Here is a 20081-nt window from a genome sequence, read left to right on the forward strand (position 1 = left end):
AGTCTTCCATTTATTTGGGGTTTCCCATTGATCTGGGGACTCCACTGATTCCAGGTCTCCCATGCATATGAGTATCCCACTGGTCTAGGCTCTCCCATTGGTTCAGAGTCCCCCACTGGTCTGGGGTCTCCGTGGATTCCAGGTCTCCCATTTATTTGGGGTCTCCCATTGATCCAGGGACCCTCATTGATTCAGGGTTCCCAACTGATCGAGCTCCCCCATTGGTTCAGAATCTCCCACTAATGCAGGATCTCCCATGGACCCAGAGTTCTCCACGGATCCAGAGTCCCCCTGGGGTGTCCCATTGACACAGAGGAGCTCTCCGAGGACCCCAGGACCTCCCTGAGCTCATCCTCTCCCTCCTGGCACCCTGAGCGAGGGCAGGGTGGGTGCCACCCGCTCACCCCTTCCCCAGCACCCCTCTGCCTCGGGGCGCGATGACTCACGGCAATTTGCCTTTTAAGGGCGGGCTCAGCGGGGAGGAAGCAGAGGAGGAGGAGGCCGCTCCTTCAGCCTCGCTGACTCCTCCCGCTCTCGCTCGGGGCTCCGACGCTCAGCCAAAAGCGAATCGAGGCGGCGAAGCTCAGCAGAGGCTCCGACGGCTCCCGGCCCCACTCCTCGCCCCGACGTCTCGTCCCGCGCCCGTCCGCCTTCAGCCATGGCAAGAAACCACCAAGTGCAGAAAGCCAAGCTGGCCGAGCAGGCCGAGCGCTACGAGGACATGGCGGACTTCATGAAGGCGGTGGTGGAGCACGGTGACGAGCTGTCCAACGAGGAGCGCAACCTCCTCTCCGTCGCCTACAAGAACGTGGTGGGCTGCCAGCGCTCGGCCTGGAGGGTCATCTCCAGCATCGAGCACAAAACCGAGGAGGGCGACGACAAAGCGCAGCTGGTGAACGAATACAGGGAGAAGGTGGAAGAGGAGCTGAAGGGCGTCTGCAACGTGGTGCTGGGCTTGCTGGAGAAGCACCTCATCAAGAAGGCCGGCGACGCCGAGAGCAAAGTGTTCTACCTGAAGATGAAGGGAGACTATTTCCGATACCTGGCCGAGGTGGCCGCCGGCAACGACCGCAAGGAGACGATCGACAGCGCCCAGAAGGCGTACCAAGAGGCCATGGACATCAGCAAAAAGGAGATGCAGCCCACGAACCCCATCCGCCTGGGGTTGGCCCTCAACTTCTCCGTCTTCCACTACGAGATCGCCAACGCCCCCGAGCAGGCCATCTCGCTGGCCAAGACCACCTTCGACGAGGCCATGGGGGACCTGCACACGCTCAGCGAAGACTCCTACAAGGACAGCACCCTCATCATGCAGCTGCTCAGGGACAACCTGACGCTATGGACAGCCGAGTGCGCGGGCGAAGACGGCGGCGAGGCTGGTGAAGAGCCCAAGAACTGAACGGCCCCCACCAGCTGGGGTCCGTCCCCCACCTCCTTCCCCTCCTCCCCCTCCCAGACTCCCCCTCCTCTCCTTCCCGAAACCCCTTGGTGTGTTTTCCTTTTTTTTTCTTTTTTTTTTTTTGAAGGGGTGGGGAAGGAATTTCGCTCCCCCCACCCTCACCCCCCTCCAGTTCTGGGAGTGGGGTCCATATGTTTGCCCTTTGGCAGGGCCTCCCCTTTCCCTCTCTCCCCCATGTTCTTGTCATGCTCCCCCCATCCCTTTAGCATTTTGGTTGGGAGATACCCCAGCGTGGCTTAGGGGGGCCCTAACCCACTGTCTTGGGGGGCTGAAGCCACGCCACTGGTCCCTTGGGGGCAGTGGGAGGAGGTGATGGGACGGGATGGGGAAAAAGGGGAGGGGGGTCCGATGTGCCCCCCACCCGGTTGGAGGATCGCGAATTGCCGAAGCCTCTGTGCGGCTCCAATAAACCATCTCGTGCACGCCTGCCTCTGTGGTCGCCTCATCTCTCCTCCCGTGCACATGCCCAGGCAGCTCCTGAAGCTCCCAGCGCCGGTCCCGTTGCATGCCACGCCGTGCTGGGGAGCACTCAGGGCTCCCAAAGCACCGGTCTGGCTGCCTGCAGCCCCTCCCAGCCCTGCTGTGCTGCCGTGGGGTGTGGGGGTACTCAGCGAGCCCAGACCTCAGGGACAGGTCCCAGAAAGGGCTTTCCAGGTGGGCATTCCAGGTGGGTTTCTCCATAGGGAGAGAGTGTCCCAGGTCTCCAACCCTGCAGTTGTGTGTCCCCATTCCCATGGTGTCCCCATCCCTGCACTGTTCCCATTCTTGTACTGTCCTCACCTCCATGATGTTCCCATGGTGTCCCCACCCCCATGGTATTTCCATCCCCATGGTGCTCCCATTCCCATGGTGTCCCCAAACCCATGGTGTCTCCACCCCTATGGTATTTCCATCCCCATGGTGTTCCCATTCCCACTGAGTTTCCATCCCCATGATGCCCCTATTCCATAGTTTCCCCGTCCTCATAGTGCCCCTATCCTCATGGTGTTCCCACCCTCATGGTCTTCCCATCCCCATGGTGTTCCCATTCCCACGATGTCCCCATCCCTACAATGTTCCCATCCCCACATTGTCCCTATGGTGTCCCCACCTTCATGATGTCTCCATCCCCATGGTGTCCCCACCCAATCCACACAACCCACAGTATCCCAAACCCCATTAATGGGGCTCTGTGCAGACAAGGGGACGTTTCAGGAGATGTTTCAACCCCTACAACACTGACGTGGAGCTGTCACAGGGGAGGTGACAGCATCCCACCAAGGTGAGGACATCCCCGTGGAGGTGCAGATGTGCCAGCACAGGAGAAAGCTCAGCACTTCTGGCCCTGGCGCTCAGCCACAGCAAAGGGCGCAGCTCTCAAAGCGCGAGTTTCAACACGAACAGTTAATTACACTGAAATCCAGTCCCGGCAGCCTGGGCCGTGAGCTCATCAGATGGAGAGCAGCAGGGCTGGGCCGTGGTGGGGAGGACCTGGCTTTGATGGGAAATGGGGTGGCAGGAGGAAGCGGCGTGACTCAGGGTGTGCCGGTTCAGTGGGGTCTTTGCTTGGGGACATTGGGGACATTGCGCAGAGCTGCATTTTGGCACGGTCAAATGTTGGGTTTGGGGAAACTGAGGCACGACCCTGGGGTGGGGAGAATGGGGCCGTGGGAATGCTCTGGCCGTGGGAGGATGCGCGGAGCAGAACCTGCTCACCCAGCCCCACATCCCGTGGCAGAGCCGGCTTAGTGCCTGCGAGGCAACGCTGGGAGCCCCCAACCCAGAGCTGAGGAGAGAACGTGGGGTTGAGGATGGGGATGGGGTTGGGGTCCATTGGTGCCATCGGTTCCCTTTGAAGGGAAAATGAGGGGCTTCCGTGGTTGGCCTCTGTCCTGCTCAGGACGCACCCACCCCTCCTTGGAGCTGCTCCCAGGCTCATTGGGCAGTGCAGGGCCGGCAGACGTGCAGGGTGACCCGCAGGCACCCTCTGGCCCTGACCCCATGGGCTGGGGACACAGGGAGGGATGGCAGGCAGTGAGCGATGATAACCATGCCCCAAATTGCAGTGTGATTGGGGCCGTGCTGCTCCCCAGCCTCCCAGACAGCCCGTAGGCTTTTTGGGACTAGGAGGGATCCCTGACACCCACAAGGGCTCCCCATCCTTATCTTCCCACAGTAGGAACAGAGCAGGGCTGTGCACGTGGATTTTAGGGTTTTTGAGCAGCAGCAGCACAATGGGACTCAGGTGCCCATGCCCAGGGAGTGTCCCCAACTCAGAGCCACTCTAGGGCTGGGGACAGGTGGTGGGCACTGGAAGCAGGTCCCAGCACAGCCCCACACCCAGTGGCTAGTGGCCATGGCTTTATGGCTATTGGAATAGATCTCTGCTGCTTCGTTGGCACTGCTTGCACAACCTAAGCAGGACAGACAGGCAGCAGGACACACAGCCAGGCTTGTTCTTTGTCCCCAGGCTGGGTGACAGAGGCTGAGCCCCATCCCAAGGGCTGCTGGCCACAGCAGGGCAGCTTTTGGGGTGCCCAAGGTGAGTGCTGCCCTGATGGGGAATTCACTGAACCCAAGATCAGTGGAAGGCAGCCAGGCTGGTGGTGGGCTTTGCAGTGATTGGGGGTAGATGCTTGGGATGGCTGCAGTGCCTGGAAGGATACTTCTGTCCCACTTCCTCTGTGTTTGTGTGTCTGTCCACACACAGAGAATAGCACAAGGCTGAGGCAGTGCAGGGATGGTGCCCATCCCAGCCTGGGGGACTCTGAAACCAGTCGGTGTTGGTCCCAGCCCCACACTCCTGGGCTGCTGTTGGGATCAGCTCACTCCAAGCGCACTGCTTTGAAGTAAGCCAGTCCTGGGCACTGGAACCCATTCTTGGGGGGGGGAGGGGAGGAGGCTGTGCTGTAGGGTAGGGAGATGGAGCTGCACATCCCTCCACAGAGCTGTGAGCAAAGCTTCGTGGTCTCCAACCACTCCCCACCTCCAAACATTCCCCATCCCCAACCATTCCCCACTCACAACCATTCCATTCCCCATCCCCAACCATTCCCAACCCCCGACCCCACAGAACACAGAGCTGGGGGTGGGGGCAGGAGGGACCACACGGGCTGGGAGCCAGGACCCCAGGGCCAGGCCCGCACCGTGCTGACGAATCCTGGCCCCGTGCCCAATGCTTGCTCAACGGGAGCGACGGGAGCCAGGCTGTCACCTCCTCAGCCCCCGGGATCCGTCCCCTCCCGGCATGGGGATGTGCAGGAGAAGGACCCGGTTTGTGGGACACGGCAGCGCTCCCCTCGGGGCTCAGAGCTCTTTGATTTTCCATCTTCCCCACCGCAGGGCTGGGGCTGCAGGTGCTGCATGGGTAGAACCAGCAGAAGCCGAGTGGTATAAAAGCATTGGCAGCTTGTGGGTGACTCTGGCTTGACCCAACAGCACCCTTTTAAGCCACCAAATCTCTCAGAGCCGTGAAAAATCAGCCATAAATCAGCTTACTTTTTTATGAGCACATCATCTGTCCCTTTTGCATCAGATGTGGGGCTCAGAGATCGGGCTGGAAACCCACATCAGCAAGGCATGAGGATGGAGTTTCAGCTCCCACTCTGGTCAGGTTGGCTCCCAGCCCAACTTCCAGCTGGAGAAGGACCTGCACAGTTTCCAGGTAGAGGAACACAGCGCTGCAAACAGCCCTGCTGTGACGTTCCCACCAGAGGGTTTTTAGCCCCAGGCTTTGCAGCACTCGGTTTTATTTATTCAGGTTCAGCAAACTCCCAAGATGAAAGCGAGACAAAGTGTTTTATTAAGAAAGAGTCCATCATTATTTAAAAAAAAGAAAAACAACCATCTCTCTGTCCTCCTTGAGACAGACTGGAGGCTTCCTAGCCCGGATAAACCCGACTACGAGGGCCACGTACACCTCCTCCTATGAAGTAAACCAAGAACTCACGTCTCAAGTCTCACTAGAGAAGAAACAAGCTGATTTTTCTTTCCCCAGATCCACCTTGGGCACACTGGGAAAGAGGAGACGTGGCAAAACTCAGTCTCCCTTGCTTGTCTTCTCTCACAATCCCCACCCAGATCTCCCTCGCTCCAAAAAGACCCAACTTGCTTTGTCCTCAGCCAGAGCCCATCCATTCCACTGCTGTTCACTGGGGCTGAGCTCAAATTCCCACAGTGAGGGAGTGCAGCAGGCAGACCTCCGCCTGGAGAGACTTTCACTTGCACTGAGTCACACAGCAGAGTCCCTTAAACTCTCAGCAGCAAAAGGAGAGCTGTCGAAGCAGAGTGGCGGAGCTGGGTGTGTTACATATCCATCACTTCTTCTTCCACTGTCTTGTCCTGAGATTGCACATACTTCTCCTGCACTGCAAGTGTGCTGATAACGCACTAATTAAGGAAAACAAGGCGGCAGGGCAGGGCTCAAACACTCCCTTCTCCAAGGAGCTCTAACGTTCTCAGCGAAGAGCCAACCCCAACGTGTGCCTGAAGGCTGGCAGGAAGGCAGCAGTGCTGGCAGCAGCATGCATCACCTGAGTTATTTCTGGCTCTGGCTGATCCCAGATCCGACAAGTACAGGAGAATCAATTGTATGGTTTGGACAGAGTGTAAAGAAGCAGTCCAAGCGAGTGTGAATAAGAGGAAAGTTGTCAAAAGATTCCTCCCACGTGTACAGCATCAATTAGCAATGCATGGAGTAGCTGTGGTGTGGACAACTGCCTGCTGAGCTCTGGGCTGAGCATCTGCATCACAACACAGCATCAGACCATGGCAGGAACAACCTGCAAGCTGCCAGCCCCACCTCCAGCCCTTCTTGCCCAGTCTCTAAAGGAGAAATTAACACAAGGGAGGATCGGTGGAGAAGGATACGAAGTAAAGTGGAAATCTGCTCCCACTGCTGCTGACATCAGAGCTTCCAGGCTTCTGTGCTCCTGGTCCCCAAAGGAACAGCCGTTGGCTTTGTCCACTGCCTGCATCACCTGCCGCATGCTGTCCTTATCCTGAAAGGGAGGGAGGTGACACACAGGGAACACAATCCTTCCCAGGGGCAAGAGCTCATGCTGGCCTTTACCACTCATTTTCTCAGAGGCTGTGGGCCACCTAAACTACACACAAAGCCTCCACATGACACTGCCAGCCTCCTCCCTGAGCCCAGAGGGCAACAGGACAAGGAGGAGCTCCCCCCTGGGGTCTGAATACACGATGGGCTGACACCCTCCGCCCTCTCGCTCCCTTTCATCACTGCTCATCTCAGCCCATCTCCCTTTGTTGACACTTCTGCAAACTGCAAAATTAACATTTTCAGTCCTTGCTCACAAATGCGTTCCTCCCATCTCCAAATTACTTTGCTCTCCCTGATTTAAAAGTGTTTTAGGTAATGGCTCGGAATGGAAATGTGGGTGCTGAACGAAGGAGTCTCAATTCCCCACCCCAGGACAAGAGGCCCACATAGCTCCAAGCCCATTAGCTTTTCCTTCTCCTTTGGCTGCCACAGAACATGTGCAAGTCTGGGTGCATTTCACTGCCTTCCTCCATCCTTGAGTCTCTCCACTGTAAAGCCTTTTGGCCCCCACGTCCCCATTTGTTACAGCAAGTTCTGGGGGCAGAGGGAAAAGCAGCAGAGGCGATATGGGATTTGGGGGCAGCCTTTGCAGAAGATGCATTTCCCCCACTTTCTGCATGCCCACGTGCAACCCAGCTGCTCCCAAACATCCTGGCTGCTTCGCCAGCACTCCCTGCCCTCTCTGCCCCTCTCCTCCCACTGCATCACCTGGACGTTGAGCGGAACGAAGGACACCAGGCTGTAGTCCTCAATCACCTCCACCAGCTTCGCATTGAGGCGGCGGTAGTTTCTGAAGAAGGGGTCAGAAGCTAAATGGTCAACCAGGTAAGAGAGGTCCAAGACCTCCGTGTAATAATCCAGGTTGAAAGCTGTAGGGAAACACCAAGAGGCTCTGAAAACCTGTTGTAGATGTGGGTGATTCTCCGGCCAAGGCTCGCTACCAAGAACCCAGTGAGATTTACACCATTTTCCCAACCAGCTCCCAGCAAAACAGCCCTGTACCATGGCAGCGATCTGCATCTGACACCACCTGACTCCACGTCTCCCTCTCTGGAAGGTGCTTACCCAGCTTGCCATACTGCTCAATCAGGTCCATCTTGGAAAGGACGTTCACGTGGGGCAGTTCCACATGCAGCATGGTAGAGAGCGAAGTGCAGAGCACGGAGATGAACTTGCCGGGGTCTGTGCAGTAGTGAGAATCCACCAGATGTACTGCAGCCAGCTGGGGAGCAAAGGCACAAAGGCGAAAATCCTTCTGCTTAATCCTGGGAGACTCTGAGAAGGACAACCCACCCAGATCTAAGTAACCACACAACTCCTACATGGTGAAAGCTATCACACGTACATAAAACACCCTCCTATGGATATACATATGGATATACAATCCATACAATGCATGGGTAGGTCCATCATCTCCACCCTCACACCCGTGGGGGCTTCAGAGTGAGGATGCTGCGTGCAGGGAGGGCTGTGGGAAGGCTGCAGCGCTGCAGGACACCCTCACACCCCGACTGCTCCCACGTTTCTGAGGGCATCTCTCTTTGCAGCAGCAGTTCCCTGCTTGGCTGCACTCTGCAGGTTTTTGGGGGCAGTTGGGGGTGACCCCCATTCCGAGCTACACAACTGCCTCAACGTTTCCACGTTCCCCACAGGAACGTTTGCCAGCTCAATAGCAGGAACTCCAGAACACCACACTGTGCCAGGAGAAGCAAGCGCCCTGTGGTTTGAAATAATAATTAATCACTAAATTAACGAGCTGCTCGATTCCCTGCGTTTCACGCGGCTGTAACAATGTGGTCTACGATCTCTGCTAAGCTGCTGGCTGTTGCACAATGCCACTCACGGGCAGAGCTCTGTAGCTGAGGGTGCTTGAGTCACAGCCGTGCTTCTGCAGGACAAAAAACAAAAAGCCAGAGCAAAGCTCACAGGCAGGTGTAAGCACTCCTGTGCCCATCAAAACAGGAGCGTAACCATCTTTTTTTAGTAACTACAGTTTCGTGTATGTTTATTTGAATAAAGATGAATTCTAATGTGCAGATTCCCAGTGACACTCTCAAGCAAACGAACTTGCCCTTCTTGCTCGCATCACATGTGGTTTGCACATTCATGGTTTGGCCCAAATGCAAAACAAATGCAACGTAGGCAAGTTAGTGTGGTTATGGGACTCTTCTCACCCGCGCTTCCTAATTTGCATCTTCCATTGTGCAAGAAAGCACAGAGCACGTATTACGATGTGCACAGCGATTTGGTTTGGCTGCAGGAGCAGCAGGCAGGGCCTGAGATGACACCTGAATTTCTCACAGTGCAATGCAGAGGATCTGCACTCGCTCTGCGCACACACTGCATTCCCTGCCCTGAAATACAGCACTGACTCAAATACAACACAGAACAAACTTTCAGCAGCGAGAATCTGGGAGGAAGGAACCCATGTTTCTGCTGAGGACAGTGGCACTGTGTTAAATATCCTGAACAAGCTACCCCTGCCTGTCCCACCAAGTATAAAATCATAGGATCCTAGAATGGCCTGGGTTGAAAGGGAGCCCAAAGATCATCTAGTTTCAACCCCCTGCTATGTGCAGGGTCGCCAACCAGCAGACCAGGCTGCCCAGAGCCACATCCAGCCTGGCCTTGAATACCTCCAGGGATGGGGCATCCACAACCTCCTTGGGCAACCCTTTCTCAAGCAGGATGGAGAAGAAAACAACCATTAGCAGCCACATCCACAACCAAAAAGCCCCGACTACACGGTGTGCAGCACCTGAGCCCCCTGCACAGCTGCAGTGCCCACAGAGCACTGAACCCACCCTGAAATTCCACTTGGCCAACTGTGCAAAGACGTTCTTCAGGGCGTCGTGGTGGGTGTAGAGCTCCACCTGGCCCGGGCAGTCAAACAGGTAGTAGTGACCTCTGAAGGCAGCCAGCTTCTCCTGCAGCCAGTCGAAATTGGCCTCCAGGTACTCCATGCAGTAGATGAGCCCCCCGTTGGGTCCCAGCTTCAAGTTCTCCATCACGTCAGACAGGGTGATGAGCTCAGAGATGTCCACAGCACAGGAATAGGGCATCCCCTCGTTGGCTGGGTCCAGGTTCACCACAGCCACCTTGCGCCCAATCCTGCCCATGAACTCCTGCATGCCATGGCAGTAGGTCGTCTTGCCGGAGCCTGGAGGCCCGATCACAACCTGGCCAAAGGCCAGCGGGCTCCCCTTGCTGCTCTCAGACATGGCGGCTCATTTCCTCCTCCTGAGCAAGAAATACAAAGCTCTCATTCACAGCTTTATTTCCATGGATACGAACGCTGTCAGCCGGGCCTTGAGCGCGTGGCTGCGAATTAGGAAGGCTGCTGGACCCAATGCCAGCATCACAGCTGTGCGTCCTTCCCTGCGCCCCTTCTTCCAGCCCCACGTCCCATTCCCCTTCTCCCCCCGTGTCCCCACCCACACCCTACACTCCTCCCCACACCCCACTCCCAGCCCTTCTCTTCTTCCTCCACCCCTCCTATCCCCCAACCTCCCCATGCCTCCCCCACACCCCCACGTGTTCCCCCTCCCGCTCACCGCCACCGCCGGTGTCGCAGCTCTGGGTCCGGGTGCCCGCAGGGCCCCGCTCACCGCGTTCCGACCCCGGAACGGCAGCCGCCTGCACAGCGCCCCCTGGCGGTCGGAGGGCGCAGCGGACCGAATGGTGCCGAGGGTTCGCGGGTTCGATTCTCCGCTCCACCCGTTTCCTCCAGGCACAAACCCAACACCCCCACCTCCGCTTCCAAAAAGAGAGAAATGACTCTCCACGTTGTCTCTGCCACACCTAATGAGAAGTGCAGAGTAAGCAGCAAGAAAAGGCTGGAGCCCACTGACACGGAGGAGACTTAATTCACACGTAACACCACAACGCCAGGTCATATGGATGAAAGCTCCCAGCCCAGGGCTCTCTGCAGCCCAGACTTTGTCACAGAGAAGCATGGAAGGAAGCAGCTGCTACACCTGACCACAGGGAGACGCCTTCCCGAAGGCTGCCAGGACGTGTCTTTCATCCCAGTGAGTTTCTGCTGGGACTGTGGGATTGTCACGCCCAAGCAAGACAAAGCTGTGAGCCCGCAGCAAACTTTCTGCAGGACAGTTACATTGCCACAGCTGGCCCTGTCTGTACTTGTCCTGCCCTAGGTCTCAAGGAGCTGTGAACTATGCGCTCTGCTTTTTGGGCTGAGCTGGCTGTGGACCTAACACAGCAGCTCTGCTGATCTAGGCAGCAGTATTGGCTTTAAAGCTCTGGCATAAAAATGCAATTCCCACCTTGTTCCCAGCGAACAAATAGGACCATTAATATCTCCCCTCACTTTAATAGCTCCAGGAGGAGTAAAAAAAAAAATAATCAGGGCACTTTCCGTTACAAATTATTTCTTCCCAAAATAAATATATGAACAAACTACTCCAGTATTGAGACCAGCAGGAGCCAGCCTGTGGTCAACAGGAGCGGGAGCAGTAAGAAGGCTCTGCGATAGTCTCTGCTCAGTGTGACTGAGTGCTGGAGTTCTCCAGAGTGCCACGCGACGCCCGGACGAAAGGCATGTCCAGTCTGTACTTCATGGCAGTGGGTGGCTGGCGCCTGAGCAGCTGGTCACCACTGTCCATGGGCTCAGGGTCATCGTAGATGGTTGAGATGAGGACAGGAGTTTCTCTCCGTGGCTTTTTCACCTTGCTGAATGCTGGCAATTTCTCCCCGTGGTACCTAGAGGGAAGCAGACAGCGTTGGGGTCAGTAGTGCTGGGGCTGTGGGACACCCCTGTAGATGCAGGCTGTCTCCACCACGTGTCATAAAGGAGGAATGGGCAGAAATGGTGCAGGTGTTCTGTCCTGGAGCCATCTCACAGACAGGAACAAGAAGCAGCCCTCGCAGTGAGACAAGGCACTGAGCAAAGCCCACAGAGAAGTCAGAAGTATGGCACACAAATCTCACTCGGGTCACTTGAGATTTTCCTACAGAAATACTGTAGCAGGTGACATTCCTGAGCACAGATTTCCCTCTATGTCTGTGTGCTGCATGAACCTGCAAATGGTTCCAGTTCTTTCAGTGTAACAACACAAGCCCTTTCAAGAGTACTGCACCGTCAGGAAGAGCAGAGCAGTGAGCTCTGGAGTGCTGTGGCAGGTCCCTGGGACACAGCCTTGCTGCTCTGGTTCACAGTCCACTCTTTTTAAGCTAGTTAGTTGCAGATGCCAGGAAGAGGCTTCAAACCCAGGCTGGCAGGGGAGGACAAGGTACTTACCCCAGACCTCTCCTGCACCTGGGATTCTGACCCTCATTGTCAAGAGCTTCAGCCATTCCAGAGTTGTTGCTCCCCAGTCCCAGCCCCTCCGTCCAGCCCTGCTGCTCCAGAACCTTCCTGCCAAAGCCCTGGAAGAGCAGAAAAAAAGTCATAAAGCTGTTGGACAAAGCCCACTCTTATCTTCCCAGAACCTCCCTCCACAAGATGCACATGTTTTGAACATCACCAGTGCAGCCTTTCCCCATCCACTCTGTATCCAGAGCTCACCTTGGTGTATCTCTCAAAGGTGCCAATTTGCTGCCCTGAGGTAGACCCATCCTCCAAACCATCTCGAAGTCTCTGTTCCAGCCACATCTGGACTGAGTCACGAGCATCCTTGTCACCTCCATCTAGGGAAAAAAGAAACAAGAGTCAGAGTAGAACAGCTCAGGAAAGCTATTTCCTGCTGTGATTTCCCCCAGAGCACCACCCAGCAAGGAAGCAGAACCTGTTCTTTTTGGCAACTCTCACAGCCAAAAAACGTTCTTTCAAGTACAGTGACGTCTCAGATGCTTTCAAAGGATGACTGAGTTCCCCACGTCAAAAATTCTGCAGGTTCAGAACTTCCCAACCTCCCCTGTTTCCTATGAAGTTTTTCCAAGCTCAAATACCTTTGTCATAGTAGATGCTCATGTCCACATCCCAGTCATCAGCAGTCTGCTCATCAAAGTCTGCCAAGAGAAGAAAAGCACCGGTTTTGGTAATGGCTGTGGATGTCTGACACAGAAGAGCTGCTAGTTAGCAGTCAATCCCGTTTCCTCTAACAAAACGGGAAGGAACAGATATTAGGGCATACAAGTTACAGAATAGGTTGCTAATAGGACCAGCAGGTCCTTGAGCCATCAGATGGAACTTCTGCAGGTTTTGTCACCAAAGGAATGCTTAAAAATTGATCGCCAGATGCCCATACTTGCAGCTGAGCTGGAAGGGTTACACTTAATTTATCTGCTTCTATCAGGCTGGGCCCCCAGTACCCAGCTTGTGGCAGTTGGTTTGTAGTGCAGTGACACAAACACCAACATTACCTCCATTCTCCTCCCGCCAGTACTGAGCATCTGTGTAGAAGACAAGGCCTGAGCCTCCTTTCTCCCACTTCAGCTCAATCTCCTCCTCAAACAGCCGCTCCTCCACACGATCCTGCTTGGTCACATCCTCATGCAGAGCCTCGTGTCGCTCCCATTCTTCACAGGTATCATTGTCCTGCAAAGAAACCAGCAAAAGGTGGGGGACAGCAGCAGCACAAAGTCTCCTTTTCACTTCCCTGACCCTCACGGTCCATTGCAATGCCTTTACAATATAACACCTTTGTCAACAGAGCTCGTCTCAGCCTGCTGTTTTCAGGCACTAACACGACCAGCGCTGATGACCTCATTCCCCTGACTAATGCCAGAGTCAGCAGACAGAAGTGGTGAAAAATACCACATCACACCCACTTCACAGCATGCTTTCAGCAGCGTACCTGATCTGTAACGCAAAGATGTCCATTTAAGGAGCAGGTGTGTTGTAGGTTAAGTCAGCACTAGCAACAAATTAATTCCACTCAAGTAGATCCCTAAAGAGATTGTATGGGTTCCAGAAAAGGAGTTTGCTGGCACAGCCACAGATCAGACTGACAGCTTTACTGCTGTCTGCCCAGCTTTGGGCACAGCCCTTCAAGGGAGACGTTAACAGACTAAGGAATGTCCAAAAGAATGGCTGGAGATCCAGGAAACAGAGCCTATGAGAAACGGCCAAGGAGCAGACTTGTGTAGTCTGGAAAAGACAAGACTGAAAGCAGCTGTTGAATAAAAAGCTTTTAAAGGAAGGAACAAAGTGTTCTCTGTGTCCACTGTTGCTAGGAGAATCCAATGGAATAAAACTGCAGCAAAGATTTGACATACAAGTTAATTCTGGTGTATAAAGGCAGGACAGCCAAGAACGGGAATGGCTTGCCTCAGGACTGCACTGCCTCTGTAATAACAAAGATTTGGGAGAACAGGCTAGACAGGCGTCTGTCGGGGGGGAGCAAGATAATCTCTGGAGAGCCAGACCAGCCCAGTTTTCTAGAAGTCTTTGTCAAGAAAGTCATTTTTCTCCAAATGACTAATTTGTATTGCAGGAACATTCAAGGTCAACCATTTGCACGACTCTGCATGTCATTTCCAGAACATTAATGTGCTCCTCAGTCTCCAGCCATCTCATTTACAAGCAACATCAGAGCCAGACCAACCTGTCACGCAGCAGGCAGAGGTGCCCTCCTGCAGCACCAGCCACCACCTGGGCTCCATCCTCTGGCCTGAGCTCTTTGTGCTGACACCATAAAGCATTTTCACTTGGACAAGCTGCTCTGGAAGTATTAACATCTGCACCACTACGTGCACCATGTGAACAACCACATTTAACACCATATTCAGACAAGCAATTGTCACAATACAATTAAAAGATTAAAAATTAGCTCTAAGAGTTACATCAACTCTCTCAGCTTTGCAGCACAATGTCTGACCTCAGGCAGCGCTACAAAAATCCACTCACGTCATCCGAGTGCGACTCCTCTTCCTCCTTTTCCTGCCCCACCTCATCTTCCTCAGCACTGGCTGGATCAGTCACCTCAGATCTTGCCACAGGCCCCTCGTCCTCTGTGATCTCATCCCCCGTAGCAGTGTAAACTCTTTCTTCTTCTATAACCGTCTCAGTGTTCTGGTATTCAAAAGGCACGTTGCCATACCTCCGGGATGAGCCTGCCTTTGGGAAATCCAGCTGTAGTTTCTTGATGATCCTGGGAGGCAGCCTGCAGGCACGGATCAGCTCCAGAAAGACTTTCAGAGGGGTGCCCACATTCCCAAAAGGCATAAAGGAAGGGGGGTTGAACTCAGGCAGCCGCTTCAAGTCCGATTCCATGACGGTTTCACCCTCAGCCTTCATGTCCTCTCCACTGGAAAACGTCTCTGTGCCTGGAAGAGGAAAGGAGTGATCTGGGGAGGGAAAACACACACCTACACCAGAGAGGGGCCCTCCTGGGTAGGTCTAGGTAAAGGAACAGCCCCCAAACTGACTCTGCTTGCCCCATAACGGATGTAAGGTGTTAAGGAAACTCCACCGGGGGGGAGAGGGGGAGAAAGGGGAGAGAGGAAAGGGGAGGGAGTGGGGACGACACACCCTGTGCTCAGCGGGCCCACAGGGGAGGCCCAGACGTACCTGTCCCAAGGCGGACCCTGCGGACGAGGCAGCGGCCGGGCAACGAGGTGCCGCCGGGCCCGACCCAGCGCCTGCCCGAGTACATGCGGACGAAGCGCCGGGCCCGACCGGGACGCACGGCCACCGGGCAGCAGCAGGTGCTGGGCGCTGCGCTCTGCCCATCGCTGCCTCCCGCCGGCGGACGCTCGGGGCGGTGGCGGTAGTGGAAACAAAGGAAACCGCCGGCCTCCAGGAACTGGCTGAAGTAGGCGCGGAGATGGGCAGAGCGCAGCGCGGCCGGGATGCCGCTTACCAGGCAATAACGGGCGGCACCGGCGCCGCCATTAGGGATTTCACAACTGGGCGCCGCCATCTTGTCCGCCGAGCGGTGCGTCACGCGGGGCTCGGCGCGCGGTGATGACGTCATCAACGGACCTGCGGGGAAGATGGCGCCGCCTCGTGGCGGGGAGGGGCACTGTAGGCCATGGGGTCAGGAGGTGCTGGGGGGCGTTCCCACGTGCAGCCCAACCCCGGGGGGGGGTCTTGGTATTTGCTTTTCCTTTTCCTTATTTTCTTTTTCCTTTTAATTTCTTTTATGCTGGGTAAAGTAGCAGCTCTGAGAGCTATGTGTAGGACAGGGAAAAGGAGCGATGCTGTGCTGAAGTGAGGTGCTGCCCCACCATGCACAGGGCACTCCTGTCTCCAGGAGTTGCTGGGAGCAGCAGTGGGACGGACGGAGGCACCGGGAGCTCTCCCCTGTGCCCAGACACCTGCCTGCCTGCTGCTGGGTTACTGTGCCAACCGGGTATTGGGTGCCCTGCACGCAGTGACTCACGTGTGTGTCACCGTGCTGAGCAGCTCGTGGCTGGCGTGGGCCTGCGGAAATCATCCGGTGACTCACAGTCTCCTTCCCTTTGGAAAATGGCTGTCAGGGGCTGAGATCGCCTTGGAAGCAGCCTGCTACGGTTTGGCAGGGGGGGGAAGGGACAGAGGGGCAGAACGCGCTGCTCTCCCACCAGGCTCCTGTTCAAAAGCGATGTGTTTCAGGGCGATGGGGAACCAGGAGACCTCGTGTGGCTCCAGCAGGCACCTCGGCAGGGCCGTGCGTGGCACACAGGCTGGTCTCCGTGCCTGCTGACGGCTGTGTGCACATCCAGGTGAGTCAGCACCCATCTCCTGCCTCAGCACCTCCGGGCGAGGCTGCGTGCATGAAGGAAGGTGCAGCGTACAGACAGGCTGCGGTTCTGCTGCCTCTGCAGATTTCTCTCTGCTGGGTGCACAGGGGAGTGTGTGCCACGGGGCTGTGAATCAGACACTGCTGTGACCACATGGCAACGCTCCCCTGCGATGACGAGGCAGAAGGATTTCACTGAGAGGGGAAAGGCTCCGGCCCTGCTTTCAGGTGTCCTTTCCACACCAGGCCTACAGCCAGTATTTCTCTAAGTCCGCAATCCCAGAAGTGTAACAGCCTCCCTGAAAGTCACCACCGTTTTCCAAAAGGTAAAAGATTTTATTAAAAAAATAATTTACTGTCTCTTATATACAAACCAAAAGAAGGTTCACCCATAAAATACTGACAACTAATGCTGTACAAAAGCTGCAGACAGGAGAAGTGAGGTTTCCAGACGTGCTACACGTTTAACCAGCTGTAACTCAAGGCAGGGATGTTTTGTTCTGCCACCAACAGTTCTGCTTGTTTGTTCAGTGTCTGTAGCTCAGTGTGTTCCTTGCTGTCACAGGAACAGAGGCAAGCCCACAGCCTGAGCCATTCTCAGTGTTGCTAAAAGCACCTTTGTGGTGTATAGGTAGGATGAACTCCCTGATGTTCATGCAGCACTATTTGCCATAGTTTCACTGCTCTTAGGTAATCCATTGCTCTGTGAGCAATCCTGTTGCAGCTCATGGCATAATGGAGAGAAGATGCAACCTGATGAAAGGCAGAAGGCGTTAATTTGGCTGGCTGCACACCCTGTAAGATTTTATACTTTTCCCTCTTGCTGCCTGAGGAAGATTCTTTACGAATATTTCTGAGATTTCCTGCACAATAGACATTGGCCAATATTTAAAGATCTAATTTCTTACTGTTTGCACTTGGTTATACCCTACAAGTAATATCACTGAAGATACTCAGCACCCCTAAATACCACTACCACAGAGTTGAGCTGTCATGGGCAGTGAGTTGAGGTCAAACCTCATCTCTTGGAGTTAACAGCAAAACACACATTGGTTTTAATTGAACTGAGGATTCACTGAGATAAAAAAAAGAAAACTGGAGCAGGCTCTAACTCAATCTGCCCCTTGTCTCAGGGCTGGCCTGCTTGCTAGCAGCTGAGTACTACTAGCTGCAGAACAGGGAAACAGCCACACACACATACTCACACTCCTTGAAACAGACTGGCAGAGGTGGAGCAGGAGCTGCCACAGACATCTGCTGAATCAAGGCTGCTTTCCTGTGTGCTCTGCTAAAACCTTGCTGAGCCCTCTAGCCTAGCAAGAGGCACACGCAAAGCCAGTTCTCTGTGGAGCTCAGAGTGCCTGTCCTGCATGCCTGCTCCCCAGTCCTCCCTGCTGCCCTGCCAGGTGTTGGAGAGCACCCTCAGAGCTATGGCAGAGCACAGCAGCTCAGAGAGCCGTGTGTGGTGAGGGAGCCGGCTGCCAGCTGGTGATTTCATACAGCATATCCACGATGAGCTCAACAATGTCTGCATTGCCAATGACGGGCCGGAAGAAGAGGTCTGTGATGAGGGCAGGAGGGATGGATTTCAAGGTGGAGGTGATGAGCAAAATGAGGGCAAAACGGTCCTGGTCCTCGGGGTGCAGAATCCGCACCACCTCCTGAAGCGCTCGCTCAGCTTCTCGCTGGAGGCTCTCGATGTACAGGGAGGCCGTCAGCCCTGGGACATCTGCCAAGAGAAAGAAGGAAAGGCACGTGAAGAGGAAGGCTGGAAAACAGCTCTAGGTTTCTCCCATCCCCTTCCCCGTATCTTGGAGAAAACCCCCGAGTGCCACACTAGTGACATGTATTTCAGGGCTGTTGCGTTGAGGGAGTAAATATAACGAACAGGGCAAACATAAGTTTTATAGATTAAGTCCCAGGGTTCTTTGTTTGCAAGGTGAGAAGATCTCTGCTTTTAAACACTGCATTCAGTATCCCTCCTCCCTGCGTCCCAGCTGTAAACTGCACTGTTGATGCTAATGATAATGTGAGCAGCTCTCCCTGCTCTCACACACGCTTTTGCCCAAACTCTGAGTGACTCCAAGCCAAGAGCTGTGTTTTTGAATGCTAACTCATGCAGGGCTTTCTCTTGCCACCAGCAGGCAGAGCTGAGAGGGCTGAGCACTCACCAGGATTAAAGAGAATGGCTCCCTTCAGGTAGGCATATTCTTTGGGGCTCAAGTCCAGGCTCCAGAAAGTGTTGAGGCTGCACTGCAGCCACTGCACAGCGGCCAGCATGGGCTGCGTCCACTCAGGCTCCTGCCTTTTGCTTTGGCCGTCGAGGAGGATCTTCTCGAGCATGCTGGGGGCTGGGGTCTCCATCACCTCAAACGTCACCGTCTCCTGGACCAGCCCCAGGAGGAAAAGGGGGACCCAGCAGCTGTCCAGCAGCAGGAGCTGGTCCCCCCGTGGCAGCAGGTGGAAGGAAGGGAGGTTTTTCATGAAGCTGATGGTTTTCACCAACACATCGGAGGCGGCCTGGCAGGTGATATGGGGTGTCCGGAGGCAAACTGTCCAGCGCTGGTGACACAGGCAGCGTTGGTGGGGTGGGCTGTGGCTCAGATTCTGGCTCAAGAGGGTGTAGAGAATGGCTGAGTGTTTGTCTTCATGCTGGCACTGACACCTCTCGCAGTCCATGTCCGTGCTACTGGTCATCAGAGCAGAAATAGGAGCCCGTATCCTCTGTAAAACTCCACAGATGGGAGAGACCTGTAAGTTTCCTCCCCGTCTCGGCCTGGGAGTGACCTGTCCCCTCTGCTCTGCCAACGCATGGCTGTTCAAACAAGCTCTTATAAGGCTCAGTCACAAGTGGAACACCCCTTCCTAGCCTTGACCGCTCTGTGATTAAGCGGTCCTCATTAAAAAAGAAAAAAAAACAACAACCAGCTGTCCCCAGACTGATTGGCTGGAATCAGCAAGATCTCAGCATGGCGTCAATGGCCGTTTTCTCAATGAAACGCCAGCAGCCGCAGCGCGGGGATGGGGCAGCGGGTTGGGCAGCCTTATCACAATTACCCAAACAGTATAAACAAAGTCATTAACCCGGGCTGTACCATGGCACCAAGGCCCCACGCTGCAATCAGGCTGTGCTATCTGGCAGGTGTCGCTGCCAAGGAGTTCACACACACACACGCACGGTGCTCGTCTGGAGCGAGGACCCCATGGCAAATGGCCTGTGTGCTCCGGCCTTGGAAGAGCAACCTGGAAGTCATTTTATCAGCAGATGTTTGCCTAACCTTGTTGACAGGAGATTCGTGCTGTTACAGTTAAGGAAGCCAGTGAATAAGTGAAGCCAAACTAAACCCGAGGCAGCGCCCCATGTGCTGCAGAAGAAATGCTGGGTAGGTGAGAGCCAGGTTTATAGATTTTTACCTTGAATTGCTCTGGAATTTGTATGTTTCGATCAGCAGAAGGGAAGTGGCAGCACATAATTATGGATTTCAGGGAGGGCCTGCGAGGAATTCCTCACTCAGGTCTGGTGAACCCTGTGAGGAACAAACGCCTTAAGGACACACAGCTTTTGGTACACAAGCAAGAGGGAATTGAGGGCCACGTTTATAGATTTTCACCACAAAACACCCAGGTATTTGTGTCTGCTGGCCAGCACAAGTCAGCCTGGGGAATTGGCAGCATCTGCTGACTGATTTCAGGGGGACCTTGGGCAGTAGGCAACGTTTGGGGATAAGGGCAACTCACCCTAAGGGCACACAGCTCTTGGTACAAAGAAGGAGTGAAACCAGCAGTGAGGGGTAAGGAGAGGCCCACAGCAGCCAGCAGGACTGGCGCAGTCTCTCCCTGCTGCAGACTGCAGACCCTTGACTCTGCTTGGGCCTGGACGAGCAGCTCTTTGAACCCTGTGGTGACCAGAGGGGATTTGGGAAGAGCCAAACCCTGCGCAAGGACAGGAAATACC

The 20081-nt window shown here is 54.9% G+C and overlaps 4 protein-coding genes and 1 long non-coding RNA gene across 6 annotated transcripts; 2 read left to right on the forward strand and 3 right to left on the reverse strand.

Annotated features, from left to right (window-relative positions):
- The first annotated feature begins 497 nt into the window (after positions 1-497).
- SFN (stratifin) lies at positions 498-1887 on the forward strand. Its single transcript, XM_003212503.4, has one exon. It carries the CDS (start codon positions 659-661, stop codon positions 1397-1399), a length of 741 nt encoding a protein of 246 aa, XP_003212551.2. The 5' UTR covers positions 498-658; the 3' UTR covers positions 1400-1887.
- A 3330-nt stretch (positions 1888-5217) lies between these two features.
- GPN2 (GPN-loop GTPase 2) lies at positions 5218-10203 on the reverse strand. The gene is made up of 6 exons (XM_085208738.1): positions 10055-10203; positions 9305-9740; positions 7566-7722; positions 7209-7369; positions 6308-6438; positions 5218-5816 (listed from the first exon to the last, which is right to left on the reverse strand). Exons 2-6 carry the CDS (start codon positions 9719-9721, stop codon positions 5744-5746), a joined length of 939 nt encoding a protein of 312 aa, XP_085064864.1. The 5' UTR covers positions 9722-9740; positions 10055-10203; the 3' UTR covers positions 5218-5743.
- Positions 10204-10813: 610 nt separating this feature from the next.
- Positions 10814-15325, reverse strand: GPATCH3 (G-patch domain containing 3). Its single transcript, XM_010723292.4, has 7 exons — positions 14974-15325; positions 14311-14729; positions 12825-12999; positions 12411-12470; positions 12028-12149; positions 11761-11888; positions 10814-11222 (listed from the first exon to the last, which is right to left on the reverse strand). The coding sequence occupies exons 1-7, from the start codon at positions 15323-15325 to the stop codon at positions 11003-11005; spliced, it is 1476 nt and encodes a 491-aa protein (XP_010721594.3). The 3' UTR covers positions 10814-11002.
- Positions 15326-15526: 201 nt separating this feature from the next.
- Positions 15527-18604, forward strand: LOC146542789 (uncharacterized). 2 transcript variants are annotated; one of them, XR_014879598.1, is made up of 3 exons: positions 15527-15917; positions 16000-16109; positions 16212-18604. It is a non-coding gene; the product is annotated as an uncharacterized LOC146542789 (long non-coding RNA). The 2 variants fall into 2 exon arrangements; XR_014879597.1 differs by having other exon boundaries at positions 15527-16109.
- Positions 16442-19018, reverse strand: NR0B2 (nuclear receptor subfamily 0 group B member 2). The gene is made up of 2 exons (XM_003212477.5): positions 18298-19018; positions 16442-17855 (listed from the first exon to the last, which is right to left on the reverse strand). The coding sequence occupies exons 1-2, from the start codon at positions 18821-18823 to the stop codon at positions 17575-17577; spliced, it is 807 nt and encodes a 268-aa protein (XP_003212525.1). The 5' UTR covers positions 18824-19018; the 3' UTR covers positions 16442-17574.
- Between the last annotated feature and the right edge of the window lie 1063 nt (positions 19019-20081).

Source organism: Meleagris gallopavo, chromosome 25, assembly GCF_905368555.1.
Source record: "Meleagris gallopavo chromosome 25, MGAL_WU_HG_1.1, whole genome shotgun sequence".
Taxonomy (NCBI): domain Eukaryota; kingdom Metazoa; phylum Chordata; class Aves; order Galliformes; family Phasianidae; genus Meleagris; species Meleagris gallopavo.

Coding starts and splice junctions, on each gene's coding strand:
- SFN (XM_003212503.4), top strand. CDS start 659: ATGGCAAGAAACCACCAAGTGCAGAAAGCCAAGCTGGCCGAGCAGGCC.
- NR0B2 (XM_003212477.5), bottom strand. CDS start 18,823: ATGACCAGTAGCACGGACATGGACTGCGAGAGGTGTCAGTGCCAGCAT. Junction 17,856..18,297: donor AGCCATTCTCTTTAATCCTG/GTGAGTGCTCAG, acceptor TTCTCTTGGCAG/ATGTCCCAGGGCTGACGGCC.
- GPATCH3 (XM_010723292.4), bottom strand. CDS start 15,325: ATGGCGGCGCCCAGTTGTGAAATCCCTAATGGCGGCGCCGGTGCCGCC. Junction 12,471..12,824: donor CTGGCGGGAGGAGAATGGAG/GTAATGTTGGTG, acceptor TTCTCTTGGCAG/ACTTTGATGAGCAGACTGCT. Junction 11,223..11,760: donor AGGTGCAGGAGAGGTCTGGG/GTAAGTACCTTG, acceptor GCTTCCCTCTAG/GTACCACGGGGAGAAATTGC.
- GPN2 (XM_085208738.1), bottom strand. CDS start 9,721: ATGTCTGAGAGCAGCAAGGGGAGCCCGCTGGCCTTTGGCCAGGTTGTG. Junction 7,723..9,304: donor TGGCCAAGTGGAATTTCAGG/GTGGGTTCAGTG, acceptor TTTGCTCCCCAG/CTGGCTGCAGTACATCTGGT. Junction 6,439..7,208: donor TCGTTCCGCTCAACGTCCAG/GTGATGCAGTGG, acceptor CCTCCCTTTCAG/GATAAGGACAGCATGCGGCA.